General features: G+C 36.9%; 1 protein-coding gene across 8 annotated transcripts in view; it reads left to right on the forward strand.

Moving 5' to 3' along the window:
• Positions 1-517: 517 nt before the first annotated feature.
• arhgap42b (Rho GTPase activating protein 42b) overlaps positions 518-25,174 on the forward strand; it is a 137,116-nt gene continuing 112,459 nt past the window's right edge. For 4 of the 8 annotated variants that reach the window (XM_084408902.1, XM_084408904.1, XM_084408903.1 and 1 more), the window contains exon 1: positions 574-909. In XM_084408902.1, the coding sequence (XP_084265028.1) occupies positions 756-909 (154 nt within the window). In that variant the 5' untranslated portion in view covers positions 574-755. Of the gene's footprint in view, positions 910-25,174 lie in introns of all 8 variants that reach the window. The other 4 variants (XM_084408906.1, XM_084408907.1, XM_084408909.1 and 1 more) reach the window with 2 other exon arrangements.

The following is a 25,174-nucleotide window of genomic DNA, read 5'->3' on the forward strand; positions in this document are numbered from 1 at the left end:
AATTCTGTATTTTCAGCTTACCACAATGTAATATCAAATTCATCATTTTAAGCAACAGTACATTTTTTGTCAACCTTTTATCATATGTCTTGGAGTATCGCAATAATATCATATCGTGATATGTATCGAATCGACATGAGGGTATCGTTACACCCCTAGGCTACCAAACATATATCTAAATATGTGAAAATGTAACAGTAAAGGTAGTGTAGACCTACATATTTATCACTGAATGTTGTTGTCCTCTCTACACTGTAAGAAAGTGAAAATAATAAATTGTTACCTTAATAAGGAACTACCGAGGCCTACTTGTTCTGATCCTTGACATGCAAATCTTGATGCTTTTTTTTTTCTGTGACTTTTTTGTGTGTTGAAATACCAAAATAAATTTTACAAAGTATGAATGAATGTCTCATTAACAAAGAATTTAGAAAAATAGATTTTTATTTTTTTATTTGATTGTTTGTTAAAATTGTGTTGAAAGCCATTACAAATGGCACGTCTCTGGGTGTTATCTAATGTAACCAGCAGGAGTCTCATGATCTCAGGCTGAATGCAGAAGTTTGGCTTGATGAAAGTTCAGAGCGCGGAAGTGAAGAGAAACTTTCGCATGAATCTCTGCAAGAGAGCGACTCTCAGTCTTCCCGCGTTTGACTGTGGATGATGATGGTGATGGTGGTGATGATGACACGGATCCGTTAGTGTGTCTGAGGAAATACTGAGTTGTTTTGTGAGGCTTCATTTCAGGTCTGATAATGGGGTTGCCGACTCTAGAGTTCAGTGACTCTTTTGTGGACAGTCCGGACTTTAGAGAGAGACTCAAATGTCACGAGATCGAGCTGGACCGAACCAACAAGTTCATCAAAGAACTGATTAAAGATGGACACCAGCTGATCTGCGCGCTCAAGAGTGAGTAATAAACATTTCAATTCAATTCAATACAATACACAACAGCATCTCTCTAACCGTTCATGTTGGCTGTAACTCAATACCTAGTTTGCTGTCTACCTAGACAACATGTGGTCACTAGACGTGTTCTAAAACGCGTTTGTGATGCCCAACTATGCAGTCTAAGTAGGCGTCTAACCAGTTTTGACAAATAGCCAACGTAATGAGTTTAAAACATCCGAGTTTGCGTAAAAGCCAAAAATCCAGTGATAAAATTACCACAGCTAACAATTAACACAGCATGAAATGTAGCTGTTTTAAACACATCAAACAAAATTATTAGTTTTAGCCTCACTTCACTAATCTTTCTCTGTTGTAGCCAATAATTCAATTCACAGACATTTTAATTATTTGAATGGCCAAAACATAATATTTCCCTTGTTACTGCATGGTGTTCCCTCTATTAAAAAGAAAAGAAACTATGACACTCAAATTGATAAAATTTGGACTCTTTCTACAGCGTGACAGGAAGACGAGTAAATCATGTCAGTACATTTGATTAGTGTGTACACTAACTGTAGTGTTGACAGCATTTCTGAAGCTCATATTCGACATGGCTACCAAAGATAAAATTACCAAACAATTGTTTAAAGAAATGATTTACCATAATAAAAAGTATTACTTTAAAATTTAAGCTAAATTGCAGCATTATTACTTACAACAATGTTACCCAGTCGGGCGGCGTATTGTTGAATATTTAACCTAAGATTTCTTGAATGTTTATTGAAAATGAAACAGTACATCTGACAGTTAGTTCATATCATGAGTCCTATCACAAGTCCTTTCACTACCTTGTTGACTATTTAAAGGGATAGTTTGAAAATTTTGTCATCACTTTCTCACCCTCAAGTTTTTCCAAACCTGTATGAGTTTCTTTCTTCTGTTGAAGACAAAAGAAGATAGGCTATTTTAAAGAATGTTTGTAATAAAACAAAACCATGAGGGTTTTTGGTGAACTATACCTTTAAGAGTTTCAAGTCTTAAAAGTCTTTTCAAGCCTTTTTATAGAAAGTACTATTAACAAGCAATATTTCTTCATGAATATGCTTGTCGTGTCATAAATTAATGTGTATTCAGATAAGCCTACTTATTATTGTGTGAGATCATGTTACTTTATGTGATGAGATATAACCTAACAATAAAATTACCAAGACATTTTTTTATTTTTTATTTTTTGCTGTTCAGGGTAGAGAGACAGAAAAGGAGAACATGAATTTTGAATGTCAACATTTCTATTTCAGTTCATGTTTGAATGTTTGTGTGATAGTATCTATTCAGGGGTTATCTAAAGTTCTAAAAGACAAATTGTTTACTGATCCGATCGAGGTCACAGATACATTGAGAGACTGTTGTGATTCCCAGTGTAGTCTTTCACTACAGGCCTTTTGTTTATTAGCGTACACTAGCTATGTTTCCATCCAAAATTGTGAGTTTTGTTTTCCAACTAAATTGGAATATCACATAAAATATTTGCGCGTAAAGTACTGTTTCCATCCTGTGTTAAGAGAACAAAACTTCCTGAGAAATTGGTGCAAAATATCTGTAATAAAAAAGAAAGTTGCTGCAATTGGGGAATCCACTGTTGCTCTTTTTTTCATACATCATAAATTACTTTTTCATACTACATAAATTATAAATTAATTTACGCTGTCATGTTACTGTATCTTGCCTTCAGAGGCGGAAGCCTGATGTTTGGGAACGCAATTGTGTGAGACAGTTCTGGGAGGTGAATATACCCAAACATTTGACATACTTTGGCTCGGCCATTTCAGACTAAACCAACATTTCAGATGCTGCCCAATGAAATTGTCAACTAGTTAGTCCACTTTATTAAATCACATACTCTGTTGTTGAGACAAATGCCCCTTTCACACAGCAATACCGGTAAATTACCGTAAAATTACCAGATTGACTTTTCTGGTAAATACACATATGTGCTGTTCACACAAGCAACTGTGTTCCGTCTTTTTACTGGTAAGATACCATTCACACATCAGTACCAAAATGACCTTTAAACGCTGGGCCATTTTATTCATCCACTTGAATGAAGAGAAGCACTTAAGTTTCATTTTAGTTTTTTTACTTCCGAGTGACAGGCGTACGGGGATTATCACAAGACACGTAATAGTATTGCAGTTACTATAGTACGCAATAACTGCAGAGCCGCAGCACTGATGAATGAAAAAGAAGGCCTTGCTGTTGCTGCATCCAAAAATCGCTGTACATACTTCTGTACATTTGGTTTTGAAACTTAGGCCTACTTCGAAAAAGATGTTCTAAAACATACAACTTATCATACAGGTAAGTACTTATCATTCCAGAACCGATTTACCAGTTTTTTTTTTTTTGTGTGTGTGAAAAAGTCCTGTTTACACATGATCTCATAACAGTAATTTACCAGTAAAGACTGTATGTGTGAAAGTAGCTAAAGTCACATGAGGAATTTATTCAGTAAATGTGATTCCACCATAGTTGATGTGCATGTCTTTTTATCTGATAAAAAACTGAGCGCATACGGGAATTTACGTGCGCTTTGGCTTTTCCATTCAGCTTTTTTTTCTTTCTTTTTTTACACGAAATGCCAACATTTAAAACAATAGTTGGATGGAAATATAGCTGCTTTTCCTTAGAAAAAAATAGAGGCAGATATCTCTTCTACTTTTTTTATAGGTTAATGTATGCACAATTAAAATTGCTTTTAAAATTGCTTTTAAAATTAGTATGCCAAAGGTGCTTGGCTGGTATATCTCCAGTATATTTTTGTATGCATCTGTGAAAGCATTCACACTGTTTCAGCTAGTATTTGACTGCCAAATGCATTAGATGTACTGTGTGTGTAATTCTGGAATTGTGATTCTAGAGGATGTGGATAAATTGTGGGTAAATACAATATGCCCCCTGCCCCCCTCAATAGATTATCTGATTCCCCATGCCAAGGCCGTGCAAATGCTGCTGCTTCTTTTTGCATAATGGAGGTTTTGCCTAATGATAATATTATGTGGCACCGCTGACCTTCAGACATGGAAACAAAAGATAACTTGTTTTTAGTGAATGCCACATTGGCTCAGAGATAACATTAGACAATAGGATAACTGTTTAATGTTGTTAAAGAAATAAATAACCCCAAAATTAACATTCTTTCATAATTTACTCACCCATGTCATTCAAAACTTGTATGACTTTTTCTTTTTCCAATTCTGAAGGTTGTGCTGATATTTATTTTTATGCTTTTTTATTATCTTACAATGAATATGGACTAAAGGTTTTAAAAGAGTACACAAAAGCACAATAGAAGTGTCATAAATTTGTCCCATATGACTTCAAGTCTTCTGAAGCCATGCGATTGTTCATCACTGAGTCAGTGTGAATAATTTTTCAAACTGGTTTTGTGAACTGGATCAACTGCTTCGTTAAAAAGATGGAATCAGCTAATTATCTCACATACTCTCAATACTGTGGTAAATACAGCTAGGATTGATGTCAACATTTTCAGAGAATAATGTCTTAAATTTCAGTCTATTCATCAAGTTCAAAAAAGCTATCAACTGGCTTCAGAGGATGGTGACATCAACTAAATGAAATTAGTGTATTGTACTAAATAGAAAAATAGGATGTTCATTGTACTTAATCGAAAAAAGTTACATGAACTCATGTTAAGCTGAAATTAAGCTGCAATTAAGCTGAATGAGTTGCAACAGATTTCTAGTTCCCAGCATACATTGTGTCAGACAGAATAAGAAGAATAAATGTTGAAATTCAAAAAAAATTTGTATAAACAAATATTAATATAAAGAAAGATGAGTTAGGAGAATAAATGTTTAAATTAACTGGGATTTTATTTGGTGCACAAATATTAATATTAAGAGAGGTGTGTTAGTGTTTAATATTCTGTTATGTTGGGATTTATATGGGTATCTATTATGTTGTAAATGTTTGAGGTTATATATGCTGGATGTTGCTGAACTGTGTATAAGTGTATAGTGATAGTCTCTTTGCTAAATACATTAGCACATGCAAATGTGCTATTGCTTGCAAGCAGTTAACCTCAAAAACGATTTGAGTTAATATTATGTTTATGTAATCAAGTTATATGAGTTCGTCAATATTTAAATTCAATTTTCAGAAAAAGTAACTAACTAACATAATCTTTAAGTTTAACTTAAAAAAACATGTAACTAATTACTTAAGTTTTTTGTTATGCCGACCTATAAGAGTTTATAGTGTATATGAACTACTTTTACATCCTTTTTGAAACTTCAAAGCCATAATTGTATGGAAAAAGCATAGAAGCAGTGTTAAAAACACTTTTTTGTTCTATTGGAAAAACGGAAGTCATACGGGTTTGGAACAGCATGAGGGTGAATAAATTATGACATAAGTTTTCATTTCCGCTTGAATGTTAATTGTTTTTTGGTTTTGTTTTTGTCACAAAAGCTCTGTTTCAAATAGGTCTTTGATCCTCCTCTGTCCTGTGCATTTTGTGACTTTAACCTTGCTTTATTCCCAGCAGAAAACTTAGAAAAATCATCCAAATACACTTTTAATATCCTTCTCTCCAGTCAAATGAACCCAAATGAATAATACGTCTTTCAGACTGATGTGTCACTGGGTGGCAGTGCAATTTTGTTCACTTCATTCAATGCTTCAGTGGGGTGCATGTTTTTGTAAAGGTCACATAATCCTGCGTTTAACAGCAGCGCATTGTGACTGTCGGCTAGAATCTGGGGTGGTAATTTTCTGTGGCTTTTTCTTAATGTAATATACGACATTCATTGAGCTACTTTACCATATTTCCACCTTCTTTGCAGTGGCTTACTGTAAAAAATCCAACTTACGGTTTGTATGACAAATTCAGTTTTTAAAGTTTATTCAACTATTTAACATGAAAAAAGTTGAGAAAAGTTGAGATAACTCAAACACGTAAGTTGAGAAAACTCAAAAATGTCCTGCAGCTGGTTGCCTTAAACTTTTAAGTTTTCTCAACCTTTTTTTTTTTTTTACAGTGTACAATGTATGTGAATATGTGCAGTTGTTACCATCTACATGATCTGTCCCCCTGTAGTCAATCATTTTATCCCTTAAAGCTCATCTTTGATCACCAAAATGACATATTTGACATATTCTTCATGCCTTAAAATAGCTTAACTCTACAACCTTGCCTCATTTAGTATGTACCCGGTTCTATGAATATCCACATTAGCCCCGCCTCCACTCACTCACAGCAGCTCAGAGATCCACTCGTTGATGATCACATGTTGTCGTGATTGATTGGTTACAAGGTAGTTTGTGACACCAGAAACACCAGCGATTTCACATTGTTTGTCTTAAAGCATATTAAAAACACCACATAGACATATAAACAACATTAAAAGCTTGATTTTCACCATAGGGGGACATTAAAAATGTCTTCCATTGGCATACATCTCATTGTTTATATGTCGGTATTCATATATAACATTTACAGGCACAAAAGCTTCTTTTTTTTTACATTTGGGTATATGCTGAAACATAAAATATGGATGTACTGACAGCATCTGAAACCCATTATGTATTTACAGCTATAGAAATATAAGATATATTTGAATCCTTTATTGAACAAAAATATATAAAGAGTCATATTTTTACAATTTTATAGATATATTTCAGATTCCTTAACCCCATCTCCAAACCTAAACATAACCAAACTTTAGAAAAACATAACAGACAAGTTATTCACAATAAGTTATTTCAAAAATGGCAAAAACCATTTGCAAAGTAGCATCTAAGAATGTGTTGCATTCGAGGCACTCACTGGTGGAAAATAGGAGTTTTGTGTGATGTACAGAGTAGAATTTTAGTTGCTAATCACTGAAAAATGAAGATTTTCTGATCCACTTCGTAAAGGCATGCATATCTCATTTAAATTCATACAGTATAGCCTACCTGAAACATGACGTCGCAATAGTGATGAGGCAAACGAAAGCCAATAAGCATTTGATATGACTGATTGAAGACAAAAATGTCATCTTTTAATATAATTTCATTATTTAATATTATGTATTATTATTCTTTATTAGTATTCATAATCAGTTGTATTATCTTATGAAGTTTAAAATGCATGAGCTAGACTATAGATTGCATGGACACATGTGTTTAGGGACCATATGTTAGACACAGAGAGGGGAGCTGGAATGAGTCGTATAAACATAGAAGTATCTCCACTGATGCATAGGTTTTCCAGTGATGATGTGTACATCGACTATTGAACAGTTGGCATATTCTTTACAAGGAAAGGAATGTTTTAAACATACATAAATAATAAATAAGAGATTCCTTGGTGAAATAACTGGCTTAGCTTCCGTGATTCAACCATAACAGGGGAAAGCTTAATTTTCAAATCTACACTGATGTAAAACAATTGGCATACATCTCTGGCAAATGTACACATTTTAAACGAGTGCAGGATTTCATAGATGCAGCCGCTACTGAGGTTATATAGAAAGATCGTTGAATAAGAATTTGGATTTGGTTCCGATGCAATCATATGGATTCTGAAAATTTGGATTACAGTGCAAGAATAAAATGAATTACTTCTATGATTATGTTATGGTGCATTTGTGGTGTATTTTATGCAAACAATTTTATTCACAGCATATTAAACATATTTATTGTCTTTTTTTCACAACATATTTAGAAAATTAAAATCACCCTCATGTTGTTCCAAACTATGAGTTTCTTCTGCTGAACTGTTTGATTACCCATATTCTTCAAAATATCTTATTTTGTGTTCAGCAGAAGAAGAAAAAAATCATACAGGTTTGGAATTGGAACAACTTGACAGTGAGTCAATTATGACAGAATTTCCATTTCTGCGTGAACTATCCCTTTAATAAATGTGATTTGAAAACAATTTAATTGATCATAAATGAAATAGAATCAACAAATTCATTTCATGAATTAAATATTGATAGTTTAAATGATTCGTAAACTGTAAAGTTGTTGATAAATGATTTACATTTCAGATGCTGTCAACACGTCATTCTTGTATGTTTAGTGTCCATGCAAACACAAGTAAATGGAGTAGAACGACATTTTACATAAAATACATACAGTATGGATACTTAGGAGTTGCATACTAGACACCAAGTTAGTTTTCGCTGTGTGTGTGTGTGTGTGTACCATTTCTAATACTTGACAGAAACATACAATACTTAAATGACTTACATTACATTATATGACATTGTTACATTCAGTCATAATTGTTATTGCAACTTTTAGGGATTAGTCTGTACTAGACTCTTAAATGATGTGCAGGGACATGCCCTTACCGTCCATACCAAAATCTACACCCTTCGGGAATAGTATTACATTCTTGTTAGATTATCGCATGGGACAGTCAGTCACCGTGATTTTGCCAAGTAAGACGTGTTCCTGGATAAACACATTTTGTTGATCCTGGAACAACATTCCTGTAGTCCTATCCCTACCCTTAAGTTATCCCTAAAATCAGAGGGAAATGATCGGTGAATAACACTGATGTAGAAGCACCTCACCCTGGTCGTAAGCCTGAACTTGACATAAACTGTAAACTTGTCCTTCAAATCGGATTGTTTTTTTCAGAATGTTGTTCCAGAATCAAAAAGATGTTGATCCAGGAACATGCTGTACTTGGTGAAATCACATTCACCCTCATGGGACGCTGGGTATATTCTGCACGCTATGAGTGATTGGCAAGAGGTGTTTATTTTGGATAATTATTATTTATTTTTTTTGCTAGAATTTGTCTGTTAATTGAGACGTTCCCACACAAATCTCAATTTTTAAGTTACTTGACAGAAAAATTTTACCATAATTTTTGCTGAAAGTCAACATGTTCTTATGAGTGTTAATTCAGTGCATACAGTATGTGAATCTAAACAAAAACATTTTGTTTTATGAGCTATACCTCACCATTTTAGTTGAATGGCATTGTTAACAAAGCCAATCTCTTTCTACTTCAAAGTTGCTCAATGCTCACCCAGCAATGGAAGTTCGAAATAAACCACGGCCCTTCTGAAAACATGATTTGTCCTATCTAATTTGCAGCAGAGAGTCTGTCAAGGAAATTAAGGGGAGCTTCAGCTGAAGAGACTACTTACCTCCCAAATGGGTTAGAGGTGCTGCCTGATCAAAAGACCCTTTGCCTTATGAAGGTGATTAGTGAGCTCTGAATAAGAAGGATGACGGGGTCGGATTTCTGTCCGTGTTAAAATAATGATGTCCGTGTAACTGCTACACAATCGCTCTTCTGCACTGATTGAAATATTTAGGAAGAAGTATTGTGCATTAGAGCCCGAATTCGTAAGTATTGTACAGGTTGGCGATTTTTGTATGAATTCGGACAATCTGACTTGTATTGTAAAATGTAAAATGTAAAACGTCACCATTAAAACTTCTTAAAATCATTGTTTAACCTGATTAGAACCTTTGAATTACAGATTTCCAATGTGACCCTACTAAACCCCGCAGTACGTGTGTGTGAACGTTGTACTTTTCACTTTACGTCATTGTGATCTGTGTGTGGAATGTGAAGGACTCCGTATACTGAGCTGAAAATCTCCAGTAATGATAGGGTGTGAATCATCACTGGTCTCACGATTCAATCCTATTACGATTATCATGTCTTCAATTCGATATCACGATGCATTGCAATATCACTGCACGTGGCAACATTTCAATCAATGAATACAAGCAGTCAGATATGAACTCCCTTTTTATTTTATCTGCTCCAAGACCGTACACTTCCTGAATGTATTTAAACAAAACGTAGCCTAAGCCTGAACACAGCAGACAACAGGAGCATTTAGAACTAATAAACACTAGTGAATACTAAAAAGGCATGAAACTGTCAAGTAGTGTACTTAAAGGGTTAGTTCTCCCAAAAATGTAAATTACCTCATGATTTACTCACCCTCAAGCCAACCTAGGTGTATATTACATTCTTCTTTCAGACAAAAACAATTGGATTGGATTGGAAGCTTTATAATGGCAGTGAATGGTTGTTTCTGTTTTGAAATCCATCCATGATAAAAGTCCTCCACATGGCTGATGGGGGTTAATCTGAGGCCTTCTGAAGTGAAGCGATGCGTTCGTGTAAGAAAATGATCCATATTTAAAACTTTATCGACTAAAATAACTAGCTTCTGGCAGACGGCCGTACGCATTGATTTATGGTGGAAGAGTGACCCTTGACCTGACGCATGACGTAATGACGAACGCGGAAGCGCAGAGGATAGAGCAAAACAAACTCAGTCACAAATTAGAAGACTAAAACGCCAATTTTTAAAGAGAAATGTTGGAGGAGCTTGAGTTTGTTGCCCAGCCCTGTTTGTTTGAACCGCGAGAGGCGTCTAAACTTACGATACTCCTACATCTTACGTCATACATGCGTCATGAGTTACTCTTGTGGCGCAGAAATCTGGCTTCAAGAAAGGGCATTCAACTGAGACTGCATTACTGTCGGTCACAGAAGCCCTACGGATTGCAAAAGCTGCTTCCAAATCTTCACTCCTCATTTTCCTGGATCTGTCTGCTGCCTTCGACACTGTGAACCATCAGATCCTTATGTCCAGCCTCTCATCACTGGGCATCACAGGAACTTCACTCGACTGGTTTGAGTCCTATCTCACAGGTAGGTCCTTCAAAGTCGCATGGAGAGGCGAGGTATCCAGAGCACATCAACTGACCACAGGGGTTCCCCAGGGTTCAGTTCTTGGTCCCCTCCTCTTCTCCATCTACACTACATCACTGGGACACATCATACAGGCACACGGTTTTTCCTACCACTGCTATGCTGATGACACACAACTCTTCCTCTCATTTCAACCAGATGATCCCACAGTAGCTGCACGGGTCTCGAGCATGGATGAAGGAACATCACCTGCAGCTCAACCTGGCAAAGACTGAGCTGCTCACCCTCCCTGCCAATCCATCTCTACAGCACGACTTCACCATCCAGCTTGATTTATCATCAATCCCCCCATCAAGGTCGGTCAGAAATCTGGGAGTAACGTTTGATGACCAGCTGACCTTCACAGATCACATTTCAACGACAGCTCGATCATGCAGGTTTGCGCTGCACAACATCAGGAAGATCAGGCCTTTCCTAACTGAGCACGCAACACAACTCCTCGTCCAGGCCCTGGTCATTTCAAGGCTTGACTACTGCAATGATCTTCTGGCCGGACTTCCAGCATGTGCAACCAAACCTCTTCAGATGATCCAGAATGCTGCAGCTCGTCTTGTCTTCAACGAGCCCAAGAGGGCCCACGTCACTCCTCTGTTCATCTCTCTGCACTGGCTACCTCTCACTGCTCGCATCAAGTTCAAGGCATTGACGCTTGCTTACAGATCTATCACAGGCTCAGCTCCCTCCTACTTTCACTCACTCCTACGAGCCTACATCCCTACCAGACGCCTACGATCGATCAACGAGCGACGTCTCGTGGTTCCATCACAGAAAGCCACAAAATCACTTTCCAGAACATTCTCATTCACAGTTCCATGCTGGTGGAACACTCTCCCCTCCCTCATCCGGAATGCAGAATCCCTGACAACATTCAAAAAACAGCTGAAAACCCATCTCTTCCGTGAGCACTTAACTTCATAAAAAAAATAAAAAAAAAAATTTCCCTTTAAAACCTCACTTATCGGGCTTATGCTACTCTGAATAATGCCTGAACTTCGTATTTTGAGCACTTCTTGCGTTGTTGTTGTTTTTTGCCTCTTCATGATGACTCGCTTAATTTAGTCCTAATTTGTAAGTCGCTTTGGATAAAAGTGTCTGCTAAATGACTAAATGTAAATGTAAGTCGACTTGCGTAGTATGCGTACAGTCGAAAGCTAGTTATTTTAGTCGACAAAGTTTTAAATATGGATATTTTTCTTACACGAACGCATTGCTTCACTTCAGAAGGCCTTTATTAACCCCCATGAGCCGTGTGGAGGACGTTTTTTAATATAACTCCGATTGTATTCGTCTGAAAGAAGAATGTCATATACACCTAGGATGGCTTGAGGGTGAGTAAATCATGGGGAAATCTTCATTTTTGGGTGAACTAACCCAAAGTTACAATAACGCACGCACGCACACGCTCAAACACTGGAACGGTGTCGTGTAAACGGCCCCTAAATGAACGATAATAAAATAAAATAAAAGTATTACGCATCTTCTACGCATTACAGAATCTCCGGATCAAAACACAGGCGAAGAAGCAGAAACAAGCGATAGAAGCATTGCTGACACGATCATCAAACAGCATACGTAAATCAAAACGGGCTAATGTTACCGAATGAAATGTGGACCCAGGACGAGCTATATAGGACTGTGATAGAAACAAACAGGTTGTGTACTTTCTTAGCTGCTGCGTTAGCTGAGCAACAGCCATTGAGACATTGCTAGTGGCTAAATACTATTTATAGCTCTTTCCAGGTATTTATAATCTTGTCTTGTGTCATTTATAAATATTGTAAAAGTAGAATTTTGAATGGTTTTTGTTGTTTGCAAATTTAGAAGGAGCTTTTAGCAGCAACATTGTAGACATACAAAACATCAGGCCCACATTGTGGCATTGATAAGTGACATTTGTGCTTCTCCACTCTTGCAAAGCACAAGCAGTGCATTAAATTTGAAAGCATTTCTCTTCCTCTATCTCCGCATTAGTAAGGTCTCTGTTTGGATTCCACTACTCTTCTGGGAGTGTTGTGTGTTTATGTGAGTAAGTGCAATGCTCCAGGGGTTTTGCCACAGGAAATGCGCTGTAAACAGTGTTGTGTAGTCTTGTGCTTTCCTCCCACTGATAACTTTCCTCACTGACAGTACTGTAAGTGTGTGTCTGTGTTTGTATCTGTACGACTCAGGATGCTGAGAGACTAATTAATCTGAACCAAGATTGGATTGTCGGGAGTTATTTTCACAGTGAAATGTTCTAATACTTACACAGTTACACAGTTTCCACTGTGTTAGAAAATGTTACACTATAGCCAGTTTTATCTATAACAAAGTGAGTGTGAATATGACTCTGACCTTTACAAATTCACTCCCAAGAGCTGTTGCCTGATTTGACCTGATGTCCTTGTTCAGAGAAATGCTCTTCATTGACTAATACATCATTTAACATATGCTACTAAATGAACATATCTGTACGGTACAATTTTCTAAACCATTGTTTCACTATTTGCTTTTGTTATGCTCTGTTCAGATAATTTGATACAGTATATTAGTTTTCTGTATGGTTATGATTGTTAACTAGAACAAATACTAAATGTATAAAGAACTTTTTCAGTCCTTGAAATAAATAAACATGAACTGAAATAAAAACCTACTTGCCAAGGCAACATTTCTCATTTCCGCGTAGATAAAATAAACTAAAACTAAATTTAAATAAACAAACTCATTTTGTTTATATAATCTAACAATAAATCTAACAAACCTATATAGACACATTAAAAAAAAAACAGAAAATATAAAAATCTAATTATAATAGTATATCATTGATACTAAAATATCACTGGTTTGCAACATAAATCCCATACAAGCCATCTTGACCAGTTTCAGAACTACATTGTTGCCCCTTACCAGTCAGGGATCACTGGTGATCCCAGATTATTTTAGTTCAAAATATGTTTGAGCTTATATATCTCAATATTAATAACAGTCTGGTTAATTTTGAGTCTTGAACTATAAACTCTCAAGTGTTGGCTTTCTAAATGTATGTGTGTTATGTTTCTATTCAGAATTACTTATGAGCAGTAACCTTTTTATTTTGGGCATTTCATGTATGCAGCACTTGCCAAAATTGGGGGTGATGGGGAAGGGGTTAATGGAATGTGACTTATCATTCTGTATCATACCTCCTTGCAGCAGACAAAGAAATAGACGTATGTCTATTTTACACCATAAACAATGTTTAGCTGTTTGTATATTGCTTGCAGAAATATGTTCACAAAAATGGTTCACAGTACAACAGATTTTTGGCTTGTTTGACCACCTTGATCAAAGCCTGTTTTATCCTTTGAGGTTTCATATCATAAAAAAACTAAATCTAAATTGGGCCTATTTAAGCATGCATGTTCCTAGTGTTAATTGTGCATCGGTTCAATAAAAAATAATATTTTTGGAATATCAAATGTTATTATGTGCTCTCCCTTTTAAACAACTTCTCAAATGACCAGGAATCACTTTTACTTTTCAATCTTTTCTCCTCCAATCGCTCCATTCTGGTATATACAGTATAACGGCCACAATTTTTTTTTTTATATCCTGGTTCCTTATGAAATATGTGACATCATGGAAGTAAAGTTTCATGTACTATGTAAAGATACAGAACTGAAAACTTCCTTCTTAGGCCAAACAAGCCATTAACTGAAACTCTAAACTTCCTGAACTATGGCTTTATCGATATATTATGTTTTTTTGTTTTTCCTCATGGTGCATTGTTTCTTCAGGTCCTTCTATCAATATGTTTATTTACTGTATGCATGCGTTTCTTTTCTTACAATCAAGCAGCACATTGTCTAAGTAAGTGTATACAGTACTCCGAAACCGCTGTTTCTCAGTGCAGTCAGAGCCGTTTCTGGGTGAAGTGAATTGATTGATACTGATACTGCAGATTTACCCACTCCAGAGTTTCACTGGCGATCTTATTATGAGATTGTGATTGTATTGATCTGTATTGTGATGTGTATTATATTGTGACATAGTTGGCGAGACTCGGCTATTGTATTAACCAACTGATCTTTGGACGCTAGCAAGACTTTTAGTATTCATTAATTTTGTCCGCCCAATCAAAGAGAAGTAATAAGGAGGGAGATCGGATACTATTATTCCATATGGCATATAATTAACAGTAAGAGTGATATAAAAGATGCTTGCCAGATGCTGTGCTGTTTCTAACTGATATTTATTGTTTTCCAAGGTCACTGATCGATATGTGAGGCACAATTCAGGGCTCTATGATTTCCACAATGCGTAAAACGCAGACTGAATCATGTCATAAAAATGGAATTTGGCAATTGACAATTAATCAAATTGTGATATATTGTGACTAGTGCCTGTGAATATTCATCTGCAAAAAGACTGCTATTTATGACCGCCGCTAGCGAAAGCGGTCATATAGGGATTGTCAAAGTGTTTTTTTGTTTTGTTTTTTTAATCTACTGAATTTTCCATCAACGATACTAGGGACGCCGAAACACCGGGGAACATGAAATTTGGTGGGCATGTAGCCCCACTAGACTTTTACGGAAAAATTTAGTTTGGTCCCCGGGTCGCCACTCCCCCCACGCGCTGGGCCCCCCCAAACCCAAAAAATGCAGTTTTTCCTAAATAACTACCTGAACCGTGGCACCGAGGATGAAGAAATTTGCAAAGTATGTTGGTCTTAAGGGCCCACATCAACCTAGCCCATAATCGATTGTCAAAGTTTTTTAGTTTTTTTTTCCCGTCAATCTACTGAATTTTCCGTCAACGATACCAGGGACACCGAAACACCGGGGAACATGAAATTTGGTGGGCATGTAGCCCCACTAGACTTTTATGGAAAAATTTCGTTTGGTCCCCGGGGGCCACTCCCCCCCCGCGCTGGGCCCCCCCAAACCCAAAAAATTCAGTTTTTCCTAAATAACTACTTGAACCGTGGAACCGAGGATGAAGACATTTTTATGGTATGTTGGTCTTAAGGGCCCACATCAACCTAGCCCATAATCACTAATTTGTGATTTGCGCCCCTCCCATAAAAAATGAAAATGCAATATTATTCTGCTTTAATCGCCCCTATCTTCAGTGGAGATGTTCAGAACTGCACCATATTTCATGTGTATGATTAACTTGACATCCTCTGGGGGTATGCTAAGTTTCGTAGAATTTCATCCATGGGGGGGTATCAAATAAATTCATTTATGTGCACATTTAGTGACTGTACACTCACCGGCCTGTAGATGGTGCTGTTGAGCGAAGGGTTGCTGGTTTAGGATGATACTGTCACACACACACATGCAGGAATACAAACAAACGCAAGCATGCACACACACTGACATCCACACACACAGACACACACCCATACACACACATACAAATCCACATGCACAGACACACACACACAAACACACATGCGCACACACAAACACATACACATACACACACACACAGACAGACATGCACATACTACTACTTTTTTTAGGTATATACATAAACACGCAATACAGCCAAATTGCTCCATGTCATTTATTTTTGTGGAAAGCCAGTGCAGGCCTGAGCGGCGGTCATATTTTGTACCGCCATGCGGTACATCTAGTTAAACTCAGAGTCTGCTGAATCTGAATCTAGAAAATCTAGAAAAATAAAACCACCAAATTTTGGGGGAAAAATTTAACTGAAAAAATAAATAATTTTACAAGATCCCAAATTCAGTGTGGAATCTTTTGTGAATCTATCAAAATGTGATGCAGATTTTACAAAGAAGCTGTTTTTACAAAGTAACCACTGATTCTCATTTCACATGCAAATATGGAATAAACATAGAAGCCTTTAAGGCATAACGGTAAAAAACAAAACAAACAAAAAAAAACACATTCTAAGGGTTAGTGAGAGGGTGGAAGATGGTCATGAAAAACTAAATTATATTGTTTGTTGCCAGAAAGAAATTTCCTAGCATTATCAGTGCAACATGACCTGCAGTATCACTGAATGGCCTGTCTTTCATGTTATACTTCTTTCTGTCTTATGTTGTGAAACACGTGCCAAGATCTGAAGATATACAGTACTGTATAATTGACAATTTAATGAGATGAGATGAGATGTAACTGAACTGCATTCAGCTAATGCGTATAGCAACGATCTTTAAGTAATCCCTGCAGATGTTAGTATACGTGATGTGTTGTGCTAAACGGAAACATTTCCCTTTGCGCAGCAGAAAGGAGCTATTTGTACTAAACGATATGCTCTTTTGCTGCTAATTGAAAGTGACACTGTTTGATGGAATCTGAATGAGATGCTTTTGTTTGTTCTGCTGGATGGCTGTTTATTTCAGGCATTGTTTTGCTTTTTATGCTTCTATTGCATTAAAGCCAACACCAAGAAAGCTGGTTTTGTCATTTCGTCTTTCCTCAGATTGTAGACATGGTGTTATTACAGTCTGAGATGCATATGTCACTTTGCTTTTGCTGTAAGAGGCTTGTTTGTAAGACTTGTGAGAGTGATTTTGTCCAGAATTAATGCATTTCTGAGACCGTTGTGCCACCGTGAACAAAGTTGTTCTTGATTTGTGGTTCTCATGTCTTGTATTTCCATCTGAACGAGGCCAATAATGGAAGTCTTGCAACCTGTCTGATTGGCCGATATGTTTGGACATCTTATTGGCTGGGTGTGTTTGTTGTGCTACCTTGACTTCTTTTTAATGATGGAACTGTTTCATAAGTTGGTAACAAATAGTCAAAATTGTATACTTTTTTGACAGGGTGTGTTGAAGAATTTTGTCTGCACGTTGACACATCACATCAGGTTGCCTGGAATGTCTAATTAAGCCGCCTCTGGAAATACTGACAGACTTTAGGTACTCGCTCAGCCTTGAGCACAGAAAAATACAACCTCAAAAGAACAAAGAATAAGAAAAAATCTGAGTAGGCCTATGTATTAGCTTGATGTTCAGCTGGAAATGAGATAGTTTTCCCAGAATATATAGGCCAGACACTATGGCAAATGCAATATATTAGCAAAAGAAAGAATTTTTGTCTTTTTGAGAAAGTCAATTGAGAAAGTCACATGAAGTGCACTTAACGTTGTTAAGCTAACTACTTTATACTGTGAGAGTAAAAAAAAAAAAAAAAAAAAATTATATATATACTAGTGTAATTAGTTATATAAAACCTTTTTAGCATTATTATTTTTTGTTATTGAATTTGAATAAATTAAAATCATTCTTTCAACATTTCTCTCGTTCCATCCATCATGTTGCATGTATTTTTTCCACTCTGCTTGTCAAAATGTATTCTAGCCGTCTCTGTGATTGAAAAATGCACTGCCTTATATTTTAGCCAAAAGAAGGTGTCTTAGAAGGCAGCATGTTGTCATTTAACAAAGTTACACAACATTTGTACTTTGTGGTCTATCTATTTGAATGCGGCTGGGCTTATTCTGTTGAATCTAGCCCAATCTAGATAATCGGTCAATTATGTAGGCTATTCAATTAATCGGATTAAAAAGTCACGTTTTATTTACGTTTCATTACATCAAGTTAAATCTTGCTCAGTTTTGTCCTCCAAACAGTGTGCAAACTGCAAAATGTATTTATGTTGTCTATGCTATATATTATGTAACAAAAAGGGTTAAATTATAAATATTTCATTTTAAAACTTGCCCACCATAATAACATAAAAAAGAAGCACAGAAGAAACATAGACATTCACTTATCTGGAATGGATATAGTAATTATATTACATGTATTCCCCAATACAGCAGTTCATTTAGAATTACTGCTCTTATTAAATTATATAAATAAAACTACTTGTGTTACATGTAGTATTTTGGGCCCTATTTTAATGATCTAAGCGCATGGTCTAAAGCACACGGCGAATCCACTTTTGCTAGTTTAATGACGGGAAAAATGGTCGGTGTGCCCGGTGCATGGTCTAAAAGGGTTGTCCCTGTTCTCTTAATGAGTAATGGGTGTGTTTTGGGCGTAACGTGAGAGTGAGAGTGTAATTTCCCATTCCCTTTAAAAGCCAGTTGTGCTCACGCCATGGCAAGTTGCTATTTACATGGTGGAATTTGCAAACGGAAAGACTGAACGCGTCTCCAGAGAGGAAACGTATCTGTTCGTGCGAGAGATTAAAGCGCGCGAGCAGACCATCTACGGGACAAGCCGGATTCCACCATATCTTTATGTACACAATAATAATCTTTTACATTGTAATCCTTTTATTTTTAATATTTGGCATGTTTGTGTACTGCTGCGCGTCCCTGTGTGTTTAATAAGCAGAGTGTATGCACGTTGTGCACTCGACTATAGGCGCCCTTTAAATAACAAAAAAATATTGCGCAGTCTATTCCAGTTGCCTCAAAATAGCAACGTGACAACAATGCGCCTGAACACACCTCGTTTTCAGACCAGCACGCCCATGGGCGCACAAATATGCGCGAATGCATTTGCTATTTAAACACCGTGGAGCAGGACGTGAAAATGAATTGTGCTTTCCGTGTTTTCACTGTTATAGAGGGCGCTATGACACATCTTCTGGAAGAGTACTGAATCTCCTGATCAAAACACATGTGAAGAAGACGCAGAAACAAGCAATCTCATATGTATCATATGCATATGTAAAATAACTGCACATAAATCAAAACTGCCCAATGTTACTGATTAAAATGTGGACCCAGGACGAGCTATATATGACTGTGCAAGCATTAGGGGTGTTGATAGAATTGATCTACTCGATCTGGATGTAGTCTTTGACAAAAATTAGATTTTTCTCAGCTTTTTGCTTAATATCTTGTTGTTTAAAAGCAGAGGTTCTGTTGTTTCTTTTGATATTTTGCATGTTCAGATATTCATACAACAAAATATTCTGGCGGCTATGAAAATTTTGTGAAAATGATCAAAAATGCTGGCGGTGTCTGGCAACTTAAAAAAAAAAAAAAAAAATTGGCAGGGAAAGAGTTAAATGCCTCAATGTTTCACCATTCATACATTTTCGGATCTTGAGCGACCCGGATCTATATGTAACAGGGATGGCTCTCTAACTGCCGCAGTAGTGTACAACTCTCCTAATATTTTAATAACAATTACAAAAGAATAAAATAAAGCATATTTCGTTACCTTTTGGAATTTGGAAGGTTTCAATATGAACAGATGTTTTATACCATCATCACTTTCATCATCAGAGCTCATTTCCCAGTACATACAGCATCTGGCTCTTATTTGCGATCTCAGCCATATTCTCAAAGCTGTTAAATTCAACATCTTCAACATCAATATTTTGATTGGTGACAGCTTCTTCACCAGATCCACCATCAAGTGACAGTGACACTAATATATGATTGCATACAGTAATTGCATTGAGTGAACTGAGGCGCTAATAGAGTCTCACGAATATGCACATCGTGTAGCCGTGTGGTGAAGCCCAACGGCCAAGGTCAGGATTTTTATTTATTAATACATACAATTTTGGTTTGTTTTTCACCCTGTCGTATACCCCAGAACACTTGGAATATACGGCACGTGTCGGTTATAATTATTCTGTAATCACCTTTTTTAAAGAGCTTGATGCTGGTCGCTATTCACTGCCATTTCAATGAACGAAGCGAGCGAGACATAAACGAAAAAAAAAAAAAAAAATCTCCTTTAGTGGCCCATAAAAGAAAGAAGGGCATATGGCATTAGAACAACAACAGGGTGAGTAAATTATGACTTTATTTTCATTTTACGGTGAACTATCCCTTTAAGATGGTGTCATTTAGGTAGAGATACAGCAGGCCTGACTGGGGGATTGGTGTTCAGAGAAGTGCTGCCTGGAAGAGTGCCAGGCCTGATTTCCTCCGGCTGACACATGGGCACCCCCGCTGAGAGGCTGATGAACGATTGTCATCGTTACCTGGAGCAAGACTCTTCCTCTTTCGATCCCCTCTGAGTGGAATCAAAGGACAGGGAACTCCTATGGTTCGATCAGAGAACAATCCCATGCTTCTTGTTAAGCTGGAAGAGGGTCTCTTTGATGGGCTGCTCTCGTGGCAAATCAGTATGGTCTTCCTGTCAAGAGCATCTGATTGGGTATCAGAGGAATACAAGTTCTCTCTGAGACGTTCCCTAATACATTACCTGTCAGTCCTCAAAAGAACATCGTAATTTAGCAGTTTTGTTCCATGACTTCTACATGAACCTCGAACAAAGGAAATGTTAACGGCCCCTTCACGTGCGTGACAGTCAGTGATGGATAAATAAATGATGTTGTAAGCAGGCCTGCTGGTGTCCACATTTATGAAAATATATAGGTCTACTCCGAATGCTGTGCAGTTTGTTAGATAAATGGATACTGCAACATTTTAAGCAGGTATTTTAGACAAGGCTACACTTTTATTATCAAAATTTGTATTGGTATTAGCGCTTTCTGTACTTCGCAAATAGTTTTTGACACATACTTTCAGAAATGCGTTCCGAAGCATTTAGGAATGCAACACAAATATTATTTTATGTAGGTGATCATGATAATTGTCAGAAATGCAAATATTTGTTTGCGTTAAATAAAGCTTAGTCATGCATTATGTTACATGTGCATGTTGTTTGACTGGTTACTATTTTCTTTCTTAATGTTTTGTCTGCCTTCTAGTGGTTGGAAATGTATATTAGCTGTGTCTTATTATGAGCAGATTCTCTACACCTGTGGACCGTGTAAGAGGAGCGTGGATATAAGGAGCCCCGTTGTAATATCTGGGAGGCGGGATTGGTGCGGCGGTCGAGTGGCGCTCGTTTTCCTTGTTTCTGTTTCCCTATTCCTTTTTCTCCCAAATTTTGTTATGTTATTGTTAGTTAATAAAAACCCTATTTGACCCAGCCTTTCGTATTGACCCTCTTTTGTGTTATGGCAATGGCCGTAACATAATTGGTGGCTCGTCCGAAACTGTTACGTTTATCTTCTCTGTTATGTTATCTTCGACTGTTTTTGTGTGGAAGTAACTACTGTGGTCCCATGTGAGTATTTGGCCCTCTTTTATGTATTGGCAATGGCCGTAACAACATAAAATGGTTTGATTTTATGGGAAAAAAATAGAGTTATTATTTTAAAAATGCTACAGTTGGTGACTGTGATGGTACAAGGAGACATTCTCATTCTACAGATCATTTTATAAAATTACATTTATTTTCAAGCTCCATTGTACTGAGAGTGAAAAACCACAGTGTTTTATAAACATGTATAGGCCTATCTGAATTTTTTTTTTTTTTTTTTAGGAATGCGCTAGCATACACTGTAGATGAACATGAGAGATTAGACATGAGCTAAAATTTACAATGCTCCCATTTTTAGTGTCACTAATTTTGACAAGCAGTTTTTGAAATTTCAATGTTTCCACATTCAGTCAGGTAGTAGCTGTACTTGTTCCAAAGATGGCCACTGAGTGACCTGACTTGCTTTAAAAGGGACTTTGGTTAAATTTGTTTTCTGTTTTCTGAGTGTACACACACTGGATTTGTTCAACTACGACTCTGGAGGCTGTTCATCAATCCTGCATAGACCAACATTTACATAGTTTTCCATTAAATTAATCTAACAACAATTTGGGATGTACAGTATATACGAATGTACTGACTTCAGTACATCTATATATACAACTTGTATCTGCACAAAAGGACGAAAATGCAAGTGAACTTGAACTAAGTTACATGCTAGCCAGAAAGTGTTACTCCCATGGATACGCTCTTCCCATCACAACGCGCTGAAACACGGGCAACTAAAGCGCAAAGAATTCACAACATATTATAGGCCTAGAGTTCGCATTATAATGTTATGTATATGGCTGACGGGCTCTGCAAATCTTGCACTTAAATGTACGCAAAAGCATTTTACGATCTAAGTGTTTCCAGGCATCACTGAGTGTTTTCAAATCCATAGTTTCACTTTATTTTGCCTGTCTGGATTCTGCATGCTGTCCTACGCTAACCAATCAGACCTCAGGTACCACCCAAAATGGCACAATAATCAGTAAAAAAACAAGGGAAATATATTTTTTAAAGTCACAGCAATCATCATTTTCGTCTGAGTACTAAAAAATTTGTAGCCAAATTGGCTGGTGTGTGAAAAAGTTAATTTCAAACTGATTACTGAAGTAAAATGGGATTTTATTGTCATTTTATGTTGACTTCAAAGCATACTGTTACTGATGATTACATTTAGGGGCTATTTCACGACACTGTTTTCAACTAAAAACGTAAAACTTTTTATGGTTTTGGCCGTTCGTTTACATGACAACTGCGTTTTGGGTGCCTGAAAACGCAAACTTTTTGAAAACGGTCTCCGTGTAAACAACAAAAACGGAAATATCTGAAAATGATGACGTCATGCACATGCGTATTACGTGTTCAATCTATAGTGTTTCATCGCCATCTAATGGCCTGGCAGCAGAATACAGGGTTTTTAGTTTTTTTCCTGGATCAGTGTGAATGGGGATTGTTTTGACAATGGTGTCGTCTGTACGCGGAAAACTCAAAGGAAAAACTTCTCCGTTTTAACTTCTCATATCATTGTCGTGTAAACGTACCCTCAATATCATCCAGTAGATTTTACATTAAGTTTTACAGCGAAAAACTCTCATTCTCTATTTGTTTTGTTTTTTTCAGAGACTTGCGTGTTAGATGGTGTTATCACTATAAAAGGTGTCATTTGCAACATTATTGACTAACTGATGAAACATTTTGGAATGTAAAGACAGAACTGAAATTCCTTTTCGCTGCACACCCACACTTACATAAAAAAAAAAAAAAAAAAAAAACAGATACACGCAGCCACCCACTATCTGCAGTACACTATTAGACACAAGCACCGTCACTCTCTCTTTGGCTTGTTGTTTGTAGCAGGGCCTGGAGGAAATGTCCTTTCCCCAACAGGCAGTGAGCTATGAAGGCACTCTTCCATGGCAGGCTGTGTGGAGGTGTGACATCAGATAAAACCTGTGATAAAAGCAAGCTGGAAGCCCGTCATATGTGCACACTGCCTCTGCCAGGTTCCACAGCATGCCCTGTAATTACACTCGCAGCAAAATTACCCAGCAGATGCATCGTGCTTGTTAATGTCATAACAGGAATGTTGATAAGTGCAGACATGCATGTTCTGTGCACATTGGATCGTGTTTAAAGGGATAGTTCAGCCAAATCTATCAAGCTCCAAAAAAGACAGAAAAGCATCATAAAGTAGTCCATAATCCATATCTGCTATTTTCCAAGTCTTCTGAGGCCATTAGTGTGGTCTCGCGTCACAACTCACAACCATGATATATTTTTGTGACAAACACCAAATGAAAAGAAATAAGTAAATAAATCTAGTAAGGTTCGAGAGGCAGCAGGGTGGATGTATGTGACCTTTTGAGAACATGCTCCTGTTCTGCTGTCTGGTTTTGCCCTTTGAGCTCTTATTGTCTTGTAAGGGGATTTTTCTTTTCTACCCCTGAAACTTGGTAGGTAATGACACATACTGTCTTTTAGTGTGTGTGTTATTGGGATTGGTTCCAGGTGGTTTTATGTTCACTTGCAGCTTTTGTAAGTCAGTTTGAGTGTGAAATACTTTGTGACAGCTCATACTGCTCTGTCATCTTTTTTGAATCCAATTTTCCATCTTATTCTCACTCATTAATTATTAAAACCCAGTGTGAACATATGCAAATATGCAAAATCATAATACTCATTCTTACTGGTGTATGTCCTATCATGCAGTGGTGTGAACACCTATGTTACTCTTGTTCATTAAACCAACTGTGTGAATCACGAGCTGTAAAACTACCGAGATGCCTCCCTTCCTTGGCAACATCTTTAGGCATCATAGCAGGTGTGCTTCTGATGCACAGGCTGTTCCAAAATGTCAAACTAAATTATGGTCTTAAAACATTCCTAGTTTGGCCCAAATTCTCTCTTTGAGAGAATGCAATGAATCCCAGACTGCAGTGCAGAAATGTTGAATATGAATATGTATTTTATTAAGTACCAGAAAGCATCTATAAAAATTGTTCTCTCTAATAATTGTGTTTTGAATATTTCTTTTGTGCTTATTTATCAAGTTGTTATCTTAGCCACATGCTAATGTCAGATTATTGGAATCAGCAGTTACGTTCGGTTGCTAACTAAAGATTATACTCTTTAAAAAATCCATTGAGTATTGTCAGTCTCAAGGACATATAGTGGAAAAATGCAAATGCTTTTGCTGCAGAATTTTAATGTAGCTGTTTGTTGACCAATGACGATTTCAGAGAGGCTGCCTTTATGTTTCATGAATTCTGATTCACTGTATTGCTACATGGTTTCAAACGTATCTGAATCTTTCCACATCCTTCACATGTTCAGTCAGAGGTTTGTCTTGTACTTTGAGTCTCGTGTGTGGTTCGCAAATAAAACAGTAAATACATCATTTATTGTTTAATTAGAGTCTATCTTGAAATTATTCTTATTTTACATTGCTGACAGCTCTATATTTTTAGTGTTTTACAGTGAGAAGCGCGTCTGCAGCAAATGAC

The sequence above is a fragment of the Rutilus rutilus genome (genome assembly GCF_951802725.1).
Source record: "Rutilus rutilus genome assembly, chromosome: 5".
NCBI classification, from domain to species: domain Eukaryota; kingdom Metazoa; phylum Chordata; class Actinopteri; order Cypriniformes; family Leuciscidae; genus Rutilus; species Rutilus rutilus.